The sequence below is a fragment of the Artemia franciscana genome, chromosome 11, assembly GCF_032884065.1.
Source record: "Artemia franciscana chromosome 11, ASM3288406v1, whole genome shotgun sequence".
NCBI lineage: Eukaryota > Metazoa > Arthropoda > Branchiopoda > Anostraca > Artemiidae > Artemia > Artemia franciscana.
Genome location: NC_088873.1, coordinates 26,551,014 through 26,568,892, shown reverse-complemented (window position 1 = coordinate 26,568,892; position 17,879 = coordinate 26,551,014). Strand labels below are relative to the sequence as shown.

General features: G+C 35.0%; 1 protein-coding gene across 1 annotated transcript in view; it reads right to left on the bottom strand.

Moving 5' to 3' along the window:
- Positions 1–17,879, bottom strand: part of LOC136032581 (cilia- and flagella-associated protein 57-like) — a 121,053-nt gene that overhangs the window by 76,376 nt on the left and 26,798 nt on the right. The window contains exons 6-8 of the mRNA XM_065712851.1: positions 10,930–11,147; positions 8,967–9,071; positions 2,781–2,885 (exon numbers count right to left, since the gene is read on the bottom strand). Coding sequence (XP_065568923.1) covers positions 2,781–2,885; positions 8,967–9,071; positions 10,930–11,147 — 428 coding nt within the window. The remainder of the gene's footprint in view (positions 1–2,780; positions 2,886–8,966; positions 9,072–10,929; positions 11,148–17,879) is intronic.

The window sequence follows — 17,879 nt, the reverse complement described above, 5'->3', positions numbered from 1 at the left end:
AAAACTTTTTTTTTATTTAATTACATACAGAGGTGAGATGGCAATCAAAGGGGAATTGTCTTAAGCGTTTCATTGCACTTTGGGATTCTATTGTTTCCTTTTTTGCTGACACACAATTTGGAGCAAAACTGCTTCCAGATAAATGTGATGTGTTTAACTTATCAGATATATTTGAAAAATTTATTCACTTAATAAACAGCTCCAAGAAAACAATTCTGACCTAGTAAAAGTGCTATTGCTGCTTTTCTAAGGAAACTACAGCTGTATAAGAATAATATCAGGCGTCGTGCATTTGAACAGTTTCCTTGTTTGGCCTGTATTAACAGTGATTTGCAAGATGGAAAATATACATGAAGATATGCTAACTCGGGTTGGCGACCTACTCGGGATGGATATATCGATTTGGGTTTCAATTCCTTTCGAAGTTATTGTTGCCGAAATTTAGACATATCTTTGCAAGAGCCCCTCAACGAAATAGAAAGTGATAAAATAATGCATGCAAAATTCAAACATCGCCAAGTGCAATATATGGAAAACAAATGATGTTGCTACAAAGTACCCTTTGTTCTGGCATAAACTACATTATTGCTTTTCCTCTATCTATTTTTGTTGAAGCGGGATTTAGTCGTATTTCTTAAATGTTATCAAAAGATCGCAATAGACTTGACATTATGAAAAGGGGTGATCTTCGACTATCATTAACATCAATAGAACCAAATATAAATAAACTCGCCGAGAAGAATCAACCACAGGGATCTCATTGAATAAACATGCCTTTTCCTTTTTTTTAATCACAGACTTAATTTCAACTCCTTTTTTATCCAGTTTACATAATGTTGGAGTGAATTAAACTGCCTGAGGAGCTCTACTCTCCGTGAGCTTGTGTTGCTTGCCCATGGAAGAAACATTGTAATATTGTAGTAATTGTCACAATAATAGTAATAATAATAAAAATATCAATAATAATAATAATTATTATTATTATAGTAGAATATTTTATTTTTATTAAATTAGTTTTCATTTAAAAATAAAGCTTAATCGTATGCTATTTCTTTGATAATTAAAACCTTAAGATTTTATTAGTGAAGAATAGAAATTTTTCTAATGTCCAATAGCTATGAACGGGTCCACCAAGATAAAGAAGGGAAAAGGGGTCCATGGGGAAAAAAAGGTTGAGAGCCACTGCTGTAGACCTAGGAAATTGAACAACGCTAGTGATGCAAATTCAATAAAAGAACGGGAAATCCAGCAAAGAAGACGGAAATCCAATAAGAATCGCCAAATCCAACATTGTTGTTTGGTCAACAAATTGCAAATTCAATTAGATTTCATCTTCATTTTAGGTCCGTGTGTAACTGTGTTCCTGATCGGAAGGTATTTCGTACTTAACTTTCTTCTGTCGGCCTGCTACTACGCAATTGAACTACTGATTTCCACCATGAAAAAGTGCAGCCGTTAATGGGTGTCATATTATCTGGGAGAAATTTTTTATTATAATTAAATTATTTGTAATGTTTATTCTGTTCTTTTTAAACAATTTTCTGCTCTTGTAAAATAAACGAGTTGTTTTGTTATTTATTGATGCTTCAGAAAGAAGAAAGGAGAACCGAACCATGTGAACTAGATATTAGACTGTAAACCTAGGAAAATGAACTACGCTAGTGATGAAAATCCAACAAAAGAACGGAAAATTCAGAAACAAGATGCAAATCCAATAAGGATCTTAAAATCCAACATTTTGTTTTGTCAACAAATTGAAAATTCAGTTTGGGTATGGGAATCCAAAATTTTGGTTTCTCAACAAATTGCAAATTCAATAATGACCAGAAAATCCCAATAAGGTCTTTAATATTCAATTTGCCGATTTTCAGGTGTTGAAATTACAATTTTGTTGTTGATATCAGTTCAAATGAATCATATATATTTAAACCAAAAACATAAAACTACTGCAGATAATCTGCCAGGAAAGCACAAAAAGTGCTTGGCTCGGGCAAAAACTTAACTAAAGAACAATTAAACGATCAGTAAAAGAAAACAACGAATCGACTGGATTTATTAAAAAAGAAAAAAAGGGGACAAAGAGAAAGAAAAGAAAAATAAAGAAAAGAAATGAAAAGAAAAAGACCAAAAAGAGGAGGACCGCATGATATTCAAATCTAAACAGTATTTCTATAATAACCCTTGCCTGCTCGCTTGAAGGTAATAAGATTCTTTGAGTTCCAGATTTCCAAGGGGATTAGATTCCAAATAGCTGATGCAAAAAATCTAATAAAAAAAGAAACTCTTTTTATTGACGGTGTCTCGTGGACAATGTCACACGAATTTCGCGTTTCATAATTATGCGAATCATGATTTAAAGTGAATACTTTCAAATGATGATGGAAAAGGGGTTGTTAAGATATTTAAAACAAAGTTGCGATCTTAAAATGCCTAGTCTTTGACACATCAGATATTTTAGTACGTTTAAAATGGGGGTTAATATTATATTACATACAAATAATTACATTACAAATATATAAACATTATGTAAATATTACAAATAATTTTTTTGAATCTTAAACAACTTTTTTTTTACAGTGTACATCCCCCTTCCCTAACTGCACAAATCTAAGACCAAATAAGGCCAACGTTGGCGCTTTACTGAAAGCGATCTACATTACAAATATTTTCAATTTTACTTATCTCTATTTTAAACAGCAGGGAAAATAATAATTATATAATTAAATAATAACTATTTTCACATTTTTCTTGCGATAAAAATCGGTTCAAAAACTACTCACTTTTCCAGAATATATTTCTAAGAGGGAGCCTTCACCTGATATGGCATACAGCAGATCTGCAGATACATGGTCGATAGCCTGAAGTGATGTGTGACGGACACGGACCTATAATATTTTTACTAGTGTACAGACTGTTTCAAATGGTTTCACTTTAAATTTTTCAGGGGAATTTTGGTTCGTGGATCTGGAATTTAAGCGTACTGGTAACTAATAAACTAATTAACTAATTAAACTAATTAACTAATTAAAGGTAATTACTTAATAAAGACTAGGAATTGGCATAAGTGTGGAAAAAAAATTACTGACAGCCATGTAAGGTTTCACTTTGAAACAAGACTGTTTCAAATGGTTTCGCTTTAAATTTTTCAGGGGAATTTTGGTTCGAGGATCTGGAATTTAAGAGTACTGGTAACTAATAAACTAATTAACTAATTATACTAATTAACTAATTAAAGTTAATTACTAAATAAAGACTGGGAATTGGCATAGGTGTGGAAAAAAATTTACTGACAGCCATGTAAGGTTTGATGTCTTTCGTAATTTTTTTCCGACTTCGTAATTTCTTTTTTTTTTTACAGAGACTAAAATTAGCTGCTTATTGCTACTATAATTTTGTTAATTACACCGGTTAAAAATAATTTTCCTGTATTATTAAATAAAAAAGCTTCTAAGAAACACCAAATACCAGATGATGGTACTTTTACTTACCAGATAGTACTTTTTTCTTAAACAATAGTTCCAGTTTTAACTCTTAGAAGTTATCCATACTCTTCTTCTGGATATTCGAATAGCATAGAAACACATACTATTTATTCAGGATGAGATAAAAGCTTGCATTAGAATTGTTATGATGGATGCTGATGAATAAAAAAAACTTATTCTATAAATAATGCACTCTTTTAGCCCAATTTGGAAGCATGAAAAATCTTTATTAAGCTAATCACAGAAGTATTGTCATTCAGATCGGGTTCTGTACATATTCCTTGTGTATCAAATATTTTGCGTCAACGGTTTTTCATGGAGCTTAAAACAAAAGATGAGCTATCAGTTTTTATCGGAAGATTATTTCTCCTTTTGTTGTTACTACTGCTACTATTATTACTATAACTACTTCTGTTACAAAGATGCAAAACGTGAAAAATAGACGAAAACTCAGCTATAGTCGGGTTTTACTCTTTTCTATAGATATCTTCAAACAGAGACCCTAGCCCTAAAAGTGTTCTTGAATGCACTAGCGTGTGATATTTTTATTCAATTTAAGTTTTCAGAGAAGACCTCTACATTTCCCAGAATGGAAATAACAGAATACGCTAAACTTTCTTTGAAAGCTGAATCATAATTTGATCCCAAAATCCCCAAATTATGGAAATTTCAAGGTTCTAATTAAAGGAAGAATATTAGGCAGGGGAAATATAATACAAGTAACATAATGATATTAACTGCTAGAAGCTCTTCAGTACAAGATTCTATTTCATTGTATTTTAAACTTCATTTATGATGTTCCACAATATTTATTGACATCGCAAAATGTTTATTGGCGCATAAACGGCATCATTATTCTAAGCAGTTATTGCAAAAAGGAGAATATTTTTTCTGTCTTTAGACATGTTTAACGTCATTGCAAACCCTGTTATTTGTTTTTTAATCATCATAATAAGGGTTTTTAATTAACACATCATAGACAGCATATCAGCAGCGGTGCCAAAGTAAAGAGCGATTTGAGCACAATGTGTGGTTTTTCAGACCAGGGCACTTCGTATAGAATAAGTTCTTGTGGAAACTTCATTAGGGGCTCACTCGATTGGAAATAGAAGTTCTATTGCCCTTTTTAATAGTCAAATGCGACCGGAGGAGAACCAGCCCCCCCCCCCATGTTCATCATTTCCCCAGACACATCAAATCAAAACTTTGAGATAGTTATTTTGTTTAGCGTAGTTTAATGGTCAAGTATTTATATCTTGAGGACGTGAAACCCCCAGAGCCCTTAGGGAAAGGGTTAAAAGTTGTATATTGGGCATTCTATATGAAGTGCATTCTATACGAAGTATATAGTTATATATGGGCATTTATAAATTATTAACATAAAAGGATTTTATGGAAGGGTGGTCTTATAAACTTTAGAAGGGACTGAGAGGATTGGAAATCAGAACTTCTAGTGCCCTTTTGAAAGTCAAATACAATTGATGGGCAACCAGACCCTCCCCCCCACGTCCATCATTTCCTCAGACACATCAATTCAAAATTTTGAGACAGTAATTTTGTGCAGCCTAGTCAGAAGATCTACTATTTATATTTTTGAGGATAATAAACCCCTACAGCTCTCAGGGCAAGGGCTGTAAGTTATAATAGTTGCCCATTGTTAACATATGAGGTTTTATGGAAGGGGTGGTCATATAAAGTTCAGAAGGAGCTTTGTGGACTGGAAGTTAGAAGTTCTAGTGGCCTTTTTAATAGTCAAAGGTAATCGAAGGGCAACTAGACCCCCTCCAAGTCCTTTTTACACAAATGCATCCAATAAAAGTTTTGAGATAGTTATTTTGTTCAAAATTGTCTAAAGATCGTACGACAAGGCCTTGGGGTTTGAAACAACCTGTCAACACCTGGAGGCAAGGTTTATAAGTAATACCTTGAGGTAAATAAGTTTTTTTATGAAACGGCTGGCCGTATAAACTTTAGAGGAGGCTCATTTAACTTGAAATTGAAAGTTCTAATTCTCTTCCAAGAGTCAAAAGTAATGGAGGGGAGCCAATCTCCCCCCAACGCCCCTCGCTTACCCAAACGCACCTGATTTAAATTATGATAAAGTAATTTTATTAAAAATTGCTTAAAGGATATATTACAATGCCTTCAGGGTTGACGCAACCCGCCAGAACCCTGGGACAAGGATGAGTTATATCCTTGAGGCATATAAGGTTTGGTTATGGAATGGGTGTTCATAAAAACTTAAAATGGGGCTCATTCGATTGGATATTGGAAGCTATAAACCTTTTTTAAGAGGTCAAAAATGATATAAGGGCAACCAGGCCTCACCACACCCACACCCATCATTTACCAAACAAACATCCAAACAAAATTTTGAGACATCTATGTTCTTCGGCATTGTTGAAAAGTCTATTAATTGTGCCTTTAGGGATGACAGTCCATTCAGAGCCCTCAGAACAAGGACTGTAAGTTAGGCAAGTCGTTCATAGTTTACATGTAATATATGTTACTGAGAAAAGTATGTATGTTTGATGTTTACTTTTCAAAAAGACAAAGGGTATTCAGGTTAGCCTTTCAGAGAATATTAAGGGAAGTATTGAACTGAATCAAAACACGCTATGTGTATACTGGCTATCAAAAGGGTATAACTCAGAAATGACTGAGTCTATTAATTTGGAACTCTCAGGAAATTATAAGAGACATTATCAGTTGACCAAAAAGGCAATATTTGCATGCTACTACTTCTACTACTACAACTACCAGCACTACTGCTGTAACCACTACTACTAGCACAACACAAAACTACATTTACATCATTGAGGGGAAATTTTAACTAAATGAAAATACATTATGTCCATGCCCAGTGACAAAAGAGCGTATCTCAAGAATGAATTTGGGTATTAAGTTGGAAGTTTCAGAAAATATAGGGGATGATCAATTTAGCAAAAGTAAATATATGCACGCTACTATTAATATTAATACCACTGCCACTGCTGCATTTACTACTGCTGCTACTGATACTACTTTAACTACTACTTCTATAAGAGCTAATTGTAAGGTTAAGAGCATTAAGAGCAAGGAAATTATAAGAGACAATATCGATTGACCAAAAAGGCAATATTTGCATGTTAATACTTCTACTACTACAACTACCACCACTATTGCTCTTACCACTACTACTAGCAGAACACACAACTACATTTACATCGTTGAGCGGAAATTTTAACTAAATGAAAATACACTGCGTCCATGCCCACTGACAAAAGAGCGTATCTCAAGAATGAACTTGGGTATTAAGTTGGAAGTTTCAGAAAATACTTAAGGAGATGATCAATTTAGCAAAAGGAAATATTTGCAAGTAACTATTAATATTACTGCCACTGCTGCATTTACTACTACTGCTACTGGTACTACTTCAACTACTACTTCTATAAGAGCTAAGTGTAAGGTTAAGAACATTAAGATGAAAATTTTAAAAAGTATATGGATATACAGGTTATCAAAAGGACATACCAGCAATGTCATAGCAATGGCTGATTGGACCTGATGAGATGGATGTTCCATTGACCAAAATTCAATACGTTAATATTACTGCTTCTGCTAGTACTAGTGCTATGATTATTGATACGACTGCTATTAATGCTTATAATACTGCTGTGACTACTGTTAAGACCATCCATAAGGGTACTAAGGTAAAATTTTCAGAGACTTTGAGGTGGAGGGTGAACTCACAACACGCCGTTTATATGCAGATTGTCAAAAGGGCGCACCAACAATTTCTTAGTAAGAGTTTAGTGTGTGAAGTCAACAGGAAGGGTGTACGAAAGCACAGGATGGCTGGCCCCCAACCCTCCATTGCACTTCCTGGCTGAAGGGCCAAAAAACGGATATCAGCACCGCCGGTACGGACTATAAAGTCTAAAGCCATATCCTTTACCTTTACCTTTTTTTAGTGTGTGAAGTTGATATGTACAAGGCCTGTAGTGGGGGATGTTGAACAAACCAAAAGATAATACTTGCATCCCATTGATACTGCTTCTACTCTTACTACTACTGCTGCTGCTACTACTATTGGTACTATTATTACTACATCTACTGCTACTACTGACACTAAAACTGTGGCTACCACTATTAATTCTTCTGCTACTACTACTAATGCTACTACTATTACTGATAGTACTGCTACTACCACTGCTAAAGCTAAGGGGTATTCAGGCAAAACTATTCTGTAGTATTAAAACTGTACTGAACTAAATCGGAAAAATTATGTTCACACAGGAGGTGAAGAGGACATATTAGCAATGCCTCATGATCGTTTGATGGTATTAATTTGAAACTTTTGACATGTGTTGAAGGAGACGTTGAAGAAACCAAAGGTGCAATGCATACACGGCTACTAATCGTACTACTGCTACTATAACTGTTGCTACTACGCAAGCTAAGGGTGTTAAGGCGAAGCTTTAAAGGAATATTTAGGGTTGTTGAACTAAATTAAAGTGAACTATGAGTATTTAGATTTTCAAAAAGGTAAAAAAGTAATATCTAAATTACGGCGTAAATTTTTAAGTTAGACTCTAAAGTCCAAGTTATTGCGGATTTTGAACAGGCCAGGAGGCACTATGTGTATACTGTTGATACTACTACTGCAGTTACTGTATTAAATGATGCTAAGGGTATTAAGGTGAAACTTTTAGGGAACGTCTAGGATAAAGTTTAAACAAAACTAAACAAAACATAAATATATATATATGCAGGTAATCCATGGGCATATAAGCCATATCAAAGGCAGCGCCACTCTAAAATAGCTAGCAATATCACTGAAGCCTTTAAAGGAGCTAATTGGATTGGAAACTAAAAGTTCTAGTGCCCTTTTTAAGAGCCAAAACTGATTTGAGGGCCAGAAACTCTCCTCCTAAGCCCATGCCTTTTCCAAACACAAAATCAATCAAAATTTTGGGACGGTAATTTTGTTCAACATAGTAGATCGATCCAGTAACTATGTCACTAGAGATATGGGATACATCAACCCCACACAGTTATGCAATTTGCCAATTATGCTTTAAAACTATTGTATAGTGTATAGAGTGTATAGTTGCCAATAAGAAACCTCAGCAATGCTTCGACAACGACCGGGGGTATTAAGTTGAAACTTTAATGCTACTGCTATTACTATTTCTACTCTCCGAAGCGCAAGCTTATCCAGGTTCTAAAAGAGCATAGAATTGAATTTTTAGGGAACTGTATTGTTTTATTTTTCAGGTCAACTTGAGGAGATATAAAAGTAAATTCAAGAATACCGTTTGTATTAGGATTCAAAAATGTTTAAAAAGTTTCTCCAACATACAAATAACAAGTCAAACTATAGATTCTGATAGAAAAAATCGAAAAGATACAGTTATGGAAAAGATACTAGTTTGCTATCGATTTTGGGAGGAATAATTCTATCAAGAGTGTTCCCTTTCAGAGAATTTGCGCAGTATTTACCTGAGAGATTAATTCTCCAGTGGTTGAGTCCCATATGTTGGCTGAGCCACCAGTGCCGCACGTCACTAAACGACGATTATCAGTAAGCCAAGCCAAACCAGACACCTAAAGAAAAATTGTAAAGAGAAAGAGCAATGATATAGTACAAAAAATTGTTTTGGTGTGTCAGCAATAGTTTATAATGAACATTTCTGAATAATTATCTACTAGTAGTATTTGGACTTTAGGTGACTTAATGCAACGACAAGTCTTTGACTTATTGGAATTAGAAAGAAAAACTTGGGGTTTGATTCAAATTAAAGGAAACATTTCAGATTAAATAGGTTTTTGGTAGTACATTTTTAATTCAGTAGTACATTTTCATAAGTATCTATACGGTAGTCCAAGCTGAACCTCTTTCAACAGCCTACGTCTGCGAAAAATTTCCATCAAGACCATGCACCATCTGAGAGGGAGTTCGATTATTGTTCCAAAAATTATGCAAATTTTCAAACACTAACAGCTTTGGATGACAAAAGGATAGGGTTACGATCCTTAGAGAAACTCATTCTTTTTTTTTAAAGACACTCGGTCTTTTTTTTTAAAGAGATAGGTAGCAGGCTGTCACCAAAGGTTGTAGTAGCTGGAATCGAACCACGGAACCGTATATTTTCAAATCATTATTGATGTCAAACTGCTACTACTGCCAAATCATTCACAGGGGATCCATTCTAAGCTCAAATACAAGTCCATGAAAAGTAATTACCTGTAATTCTTAGTCCCAGCCTATTAACTCTACTCCCAATATAGGGCAACTCTTCTTTAGTTAACCTTTATTTTACCATGCTGTGATAACTCGACCCCCAAAAGCATAGAAGAGAATAAAAAGAAATGAAACAAAAATACTGTAAAATATTCTAAACCATATGTTCTGCTAATATTTTGAAATATTGGCAGAATATTCCAAAATTCCTTCTTTAATTCGTAATTTTTATTTGTCATATTGCTCAATTTTGCATGAATGTGGTTTTGTGATTTTCAGAAAGCATTTCTTGGGGTAATTCTCTGCAGGGGGGAATTTGTGACGTGGAGATTTTTTCTTTGGGGGAGGGGGTAGAATCGAGCACCATATTACCAAAGGGCTGCCTTTTGTTGAGCATCTGTAAAAGTAATGTATTTCACATATTTCTTGTAAACATATATTCTGTTGTTGGATATTTTAAAATAAAAATTTTATTTTCTAGAATTTGGGTTACTGTTGACAAGGATCGTCCCTCACTTATAGTCTGTTACAATGAGCTGTTTGATCCGAGTCTTTCTTAAGTGTAAGGATATCTATTAGTCTTTCCTTCCACCCCAGTTTTTCCATTCATGTTTAACATTTGTAGAATATTGCTTTGAGGTTGATATTTATCCCTGAAAAGTTCACTCCTCCCCATATTTATTAAAAGAAGGATCTGAAAAGTCAAAAATAAATTAAAGGATCCTCATTTTCACTGTTTTAAGGTGAGTTCTTCAATATCTTTTTTAAATAATTGTGTTCCCTGTAGAAGGTAGCGGGGGAGCCTGGGAGTAATTGCCGAGGGAAACAAGAATACATTAAAAAATGCATATAGTATAAAAACTATATGAACTAACATTTAAATATTGACGACAAACAAAGCTCCAAGCAACACTTATCTATCTCCTCAGATATTTCCTAGTAACACTCATGACGACAGCTTTTCCTCATAATAGCAAAATACATACTTTTAAATCAGTATAAAAAAAATGTCAAGCTTTTAAATAAGGCTTTCAAACAGTAGCTTGATTTTTCAGCTTTCTTGTTATTTTACTACAAACTTTTTGTAAATATTATTAAATAATATCGTAATTTTCATAAGCAGATAACTTCGTCTGAAAATAACTTCCGATGGATTTTAAATACAATGTTTCCTCACATTTAGACTGGAATCAAGCTACTCATGTCGGAAGGCATACTTACTGATCCTTTATGTCCTAAAAGGACGAAAGCAACATCCAAAGTCCTGAAACTAATTAAGCTGATCACGTTTCTTTGCGTTGCCGCTAACAAATGCCCACCCGGTGAAAAAGCAACCAGTGACGATCCTCGCACATTTAACTCAAGACTTATTTTCAGACCATCTACTCTTGTAGCAACAATTGGAAGTGAACTATCAAGACTAACCGCAATATATAATCCTGAAACAAAATTGTTGATAGATATCTCCATAATACCTGAATAACGCTATTATGGTTTGGAATTCAAAGATTGTTTACCGTGAATACTATAAAGGACGGATTTGGATACAAAAAAGAAAAAATATTGTGATTTATGTTCAAATTACTTTCCTCCCTGAAGTCTAAGGCCACTTCTTTGATCTTTACTCTGATTAAATAAAAAAAACTAGTTTTTTTAACTAAAAGTAAGGAGCGACATTAAAACTTAAAACGAACAGAAATTACTCCGTATATGAAATGGGTTGTCCCCTCCGCAGTCCCACGCTCTTTACGCTAAAGTTTGACTCTTTGCCACAATTCTACTTTTAAAAAAAATTAAAACTTTAGCGTAAAGAGCGTGGGACTGCGGAGGGGACAACCCATTTCATATACGGAGTAATTTCTGTTCGTTTTAAGTTTTAATGTCGCTCCTTACTTTTAGTTAAAAAAACTAGTTTTTTTTATTTAATTTCTGAACGTTTTTGAATTAATGCATGTTTGATTTTGGCTCTCCGCACATAAATTATTGAAATGAAATTAGTATATTAATTTTTTTTTGGCTAAATGGCTTTCTCTTAGTTTTGATCAGACGATTTTGAGAAATAAGGGGTGGGGAAGGAGGCCTAGCTGCCCTCCAATTTTTCGGTTACTTAAAAAGGCTACTAGAACTTTTAATATTCAACGAACGTTTTTATTAGTAAAAAATATACGTAACTTAAGAATTAACTTATGTAACAAACTTTTATATTCTTATATTTTTATTACGTGTACGAAGGGGTTTGTACCCTCGTTAATACCTCGCTCTTTACACTAAATCGTAATTTTTGTCCCAATTCTTTAAGAATGACCCCTGAATCAAAAAGGCCGTAGAATAAATAGTTGAAGTCACTAAAAATATTTTAGCATAAAGAGCGAGGTATTTATCTCCTCCTAAATACCTCGCTCTTTATGCTAAAGTATTTTTAGAACCCCTCATATGCGTAATAATCTCTGTTCGTTTTAAATTTCAATGCTATTCCTTACTTTCATTTGAAAAAACGTTTTCATGTTTATTTTTTCATTGTTTTTTTTTTATAGCAATGCTAGAAAATCCTGCACCCTTTTCATTGAATTTTTCTTCCCCCATGACATATTCCTCAAAGGAAAGATCCTCCCACAAAGCCCTCTCCCATCAACCCCACCCCCCAAACCAAAAGACCCCCATGAAAACGTCAGTACACTTCCCAATAACCATTACTATATGTAAACACTGGTCAAAGTTTGTAACTTGCAGCCCCTCCCTCTGGGATTGTGGGGGAGTAAGTCATTCCCAAAGACATAGTTAATATGGTTTTCGACTATGCTGAACAAAATGGCTATCTTAAAATTTTAATCTGTTGACATTTGGAAAAAAATGAGCATGGGAGGGGGCCTATTTGCCCTCCAATTTTTTTGGTCACTTAAAAAGGGCACTAGAACTTTTCATTTCCGTTAGAATGAGTCATCTCGCAACATTCTAGGACCACTTGGTCGATAATATGACCCCTGGGAAAAAAAAACAAAAAAACAAACAAACAAATAAACACGCACCCGTGATTTGTCTTCTGGCAAAAAAATACAAAATTCCACATTTTTTAGATAGGAGCTTGAAATTTTTGTTATAGAGTTCTCTGATATACCGAATGCGATAGTGTGATTTTCGTTAAGATTCTATGACTTTTAGGGGATGTTTCCCCCTTTTTTCCAAAATAGGGCAAATTTTCTCAGGCTCGTAACTTTTGATGACAAAGACTAAATAAATTGAAACTTATATATTTAGAATCAGCGTAAAAATTCGATTCTTTTGCTGTATCTTTTAGCATCAAAATTCCGTTTTTTTAGAGTTTCGTTTACTATTGAGCCGGGTCGCCCCTTACTACAGTTCCTTACCACGAACTGTTTGAAAAGAAAATAATTCGGTATTTCGGGGCTTCTGAAATTATTACTCCTTTGCGGAAGTTAGGCTCAAAATTGAAAAAGGATTATATTTTTTCTCTGGGCCCCTTCCACCTCTTAGTTCGTTTAAATTCCCGTTAGTTTTCACCTGTTTTCGCTTTATAGTTGTGTTATCTCTTAGTAGTTCTTTCGTTAGTTGAGTTATGGTTCTGGTATATATGTTTTATCGCTCGTATAGTTGTGCTATTTTCAAATTATACTCCATAATAGAGAGGCTCCGAACACCCAGCATTGTATATTAAGCTCTTAATTTGACGTTTTTTTCTAACGTGACCAGATTCGTCCTGCACCCTTTTCATTGAATTTTTTTCCCCCATGGCATATTTCTCCAAGGAAAGATCCTCCCACATATCCCCCTCCCTCAAACCTACCCCCAAAACCAAAAATATCCCCCTGAAAACGTCTGTACATTTCCCAATAACCATTATTATATGTAAACACTGGTTGAAGTTTGTAACTTGCAACCCCTCCCCCAGGGACTGTGAGAGAGTAAGTCATCCCCAAAAACGTAGTTATTATGATTTTCGACTATGCTAAACAAAATGGCTATCTCAAAATTTTGATCCGTTGACTTTGGGAAAAAAATGAGCGTGGGAGGGGGCCTAGATGCCCTCCAATTTTTTTGGTCACTTAAAAAGGGCACTAGAACTTTTCATTTCCGTTAGAATGAGCCCTCTTGCGACATTCTAGGACCACTTGGTCGATACGATGACCCCTGGGAAAAAAAAAACAAAAAAAAAAACAAAAACAAACAAATAAACACGCACCCGTGATTTGTCTTCTGGCAAAAAATGCAAAATTCCACATTTTTGTAGATAGGAGCTTGAAACTTCTACAGTAGGGTTCTCTGATACGCTGAATCTGATGGTGTCATTTTCGTTAAGATCCTACGACTTTTAGGGGGTGTTTCCCCCTATTTTCCTAAATAAGGCAAATTTTCTCAGGCTCGTAACTTTTGATGGCTAAGACTAAACTTGATGAAACTTATATATTTAAAATCAGCATTAAAATGCGATTCTTTTGATGTAGCTATTGATATTAAAATTCTATTTTTTAGAGTTTTGGTTACTATTGAGCCGGATCGCTCCTTACTACAGTTCGTTACCACGAACTGTTTGAAAAATGTGACACAAATACTTTCCATTCAAAAAGTGAATTTTCTTGTCTTTCAAGCTGGACGACAGGATGTCTTCACATTACAGTTTTTGGAAATTCGATTTCAATGCCATATCCGTTCTTCACTTAGATATTATTTTGAGGGGTGTCAGGCTTCTTATTTAAGTTCTCAAAAGTTTTCCCGCTGGTTTCAAAACTTTATTCTGTCGAATCTGAAAATAGTTCTTATTTCTGAAGAGTGTGTTCTGAAGAAAAAAAAATCTGAAGAAAAATGTTTCTCAATAGACAGTTTTTTACACAAACTGTACTTGAGACTATCTGTTACTAGGGGTTGTGGTTCACTCGTTAACAAATTGAATACCATTGCAAACAATTTATTTAACCTTCTTTGACTTAAATATCTGGCTTTTTCCTTTTTCACCGAAAAGATTAATTCAAATCATTAGCCTATTCTTTTCTATAAATTTCCGATTATTTGAAATTCTGATTTGTTTAATACGGCAGAAGAGCTGAAGCTGGAAATAATTATTTTTGGTTTAAATTCGATGAAATAAAAAAAAAAACTAATTTTTATGACCCTTGGTATTTACCAAGTGTCTGTTGGTCTGTCTGTCGGTCTGTCTGTCCCGGTTTTGCTACTTTAGGCAATTCCAGGTAAGCTAGGACGGTGAAATTTGGCAGTCGTATCAAGAACCAGATCAGATTAAATTAAAAATTGTCGTTTCCCTGATTCACCATCTGGGAGGGGGGAGGGAGTGGGGGGACGGTTAAATCGGAAAAATCAGAAAAATGAGGTATTTTTAACTTACGAACGGGTGATCGGGTCTTAATGAAATTTGATGTTTGCAAGGATATCATTTCTCAGAGCTCTTATTTTAAATCCCGACCGGATCTGATGACTTTGGGGGGAGCCTAAAATCTTGGAAAACGCTTGGAGTGGAAGGATTGCGATGAAACATGGTGGGAAAAATAAGCATAAGTCCTAGATACGTGATTAAAATGACCGGAACAGATCCGCTCTTTTTGGAGAAGTTGGGGGGGGGGTAGTTCTGAAAAATAAAAAAATGGGTTATTTTTAACTTACGAAGGAGTGATTGGATCTTAATGAAATTTGATGTTTGGAAAGACATTTTGTTTCAGAGTTCTTATTCTAAATCCCAACCGGACCTGGTGACATTGGGGGGAGTTGGGGCGGAGCTAAAATCTTGGAAAACGCTTAGAGTGGAGGGATTGGGATGAAACTTGGTGAGAAAAATTAGCACAAGCCCTAGATACGTGATTGGCATAGCCGGAATGGATCCGCTCTCTTTGGGGGATTTGGGGGGAGGCTTAATTCTAAAAAATTAGAAAAATGGAGTAAATAGCGACGAAGACCACACTGCCTTTCCATCACAAACACCAAAAACAAGAAGAACAATAGGTAATTTCTCAAGACAGTGGGGAAAAAATTAGAATGAATATTTCGGCCCTATGTCCAAGGGCCGTCCTCAGTAATACAAAAATATATAAGAAAAAACAACTTACAAGAGGATAAAATCAATTAAACTAAAATGAACATTTTTCAAAACAGTCCTAGCATCCTTACTTCAGCGAAGTTCAACCAGGACTGATAAATAAATTGCGATGAAACGAGGCAATTCATTGAAATGAAAGAGAATGATTTAAAAACACGTTTTTAATGCCAGCTTAGCTTTTTACTGCTGATCTTATAGGTCTATTTGTGACATGTTCTGAGTTAATATCTATTGGTTTTTTATAATATTTCGTAAGGTCATTTTTAATCAAATTTATGTATAAAGCATTTAGAGAATATTCTCTTAAATCCCTATTTAAGGAAATATTATTATTAACCATAAGTCTGATTTCAATTGCTTCTCGAACTACTTGCTTTATGCCTAGATCATTGCTAATAATGGCGGATTCTTCAAAAAGTGTTTTGTGGCTAGGGTTTTCAAAAACATGGCTGCTTAAAGCAGAATCAAAAGAAACAGAAGTAATGCTAGAATTCAGAGCTCACCCTTATGCTGTTGTAGACGTTTCTCGAAATTCTGGTGGGTTCTCCCTACATAGAATTTGCCACAGTCGCAAAGTATTTGATAGACACCTCTTTGGCGAGTAATTGGAGTTTTATCTTTACCATAATTTAAGATTTCTAGTGATTTCTAAGATCTTTTAAGATTTCTAAATTTAATTAAAAATGACCTTACGAAATATTATAAAGAACCAATAGATAATAACACAGAACTTGTCACAAATAGACCTATGAGATCAGCAGCGGAAAAATCTAGGCTGGCATTAAAAACGTGTTTTTAAATCATTCTCTTTCATTTCAATGAATTGCCTCGTTTCATTACAATTTATTTATCAGTCCTGGTTGAACTTGCATGAGGTAAGGCTGCTGGAACTGTTTTAAAAAAGTGTTAATTTTAGTTTTATTGATTTTATCCTCTTGTAAGTTGTTTTTCCTTATATATTTTTCTATTGCTGAGGACGGCCCTTAGACATAGGGCCGAAATATTCATTCTAATTTGTTTCCCACTGTCTTGATAAATTCCCTATTGTTCCTCTTGTGTTTGGTGTTTGAGAAAAAAGGAGGTACTTTTAACTTACGAAGGAGTGATCGGGTCTTAATGAAATTTCATATTCAGAAAGACCTCGTAACTCAGATCTCTTTTTACCGGATCCAGTGTCATTGGGAAGGGGGGGGGGAGAAATATTGGAAAACACTTAAAGCGGAGAGATCAGGATGAAACTTGGTGGGAAGAATAAGCACAAGTCCAATATACGTGACTGACATAACCGGACAGGATTCGCTCTCTTTGGTGGAGTTGGAGGGGGGGGGTAATTCGGAAAAAATAGAAAAAATGAGGTATTTGTAAATTACGAACGGGTGATTAGATCCTAATGAAATTTGATATTTAGAAGGATCTTGTGCTTTAGAACCCTCACGTCAAATCCCCATCAGATCCGGTGACATTGGGGGGAGTTGGAGGGGGAAACCAGAATTCTTGGAAAAATTGTAAATCTTACGAATCTTACGTATCTTACGAATGGGTGATCGGATCTTAATGAAACTTGATATATAGAATAATCTTATGTCTCAGATGCTCAATTTTCAATTCGAACCGGACCCAGGGACATAGCGGGCTGGAGGGGGAACCAGAAATCTTGGAAACCGGAAATCTTGGCAAACACTTAGAGTGGAGAGATCGGGATGAAACTTGATGGGAAGAATAAGCACAAGTTATAGATACCAGATTGACATAATCGGGACGGATCCGTTCTCTTTGGGGGAGATGGGGGCTGTTAATTTGGAAAAATTAGAAAAATTGAGGTATTTTTAACTTCATGGGTGACTGAATCTTAATGAAATTTGATATTTAGAAGGAACTTATGTCTCAGAGCTCTTATTTCAAATCCCGACCATATCTGTTGACATTGGGGGGAGTTGGAGGAGGAAACCGGAAATCTTGGAAAACGCTTATAAATGTCGTAGATACGTGATTGACATAACCGGACTGGATCCGCTCTCTTTGGGGGAGTTAAGGGGGTGGGGTTCATTGCTTTGGTGAGTTTGGTGCTTCTGGACGTGCTAGGGCAATGACAATTGGTAGGCGTGTCAGG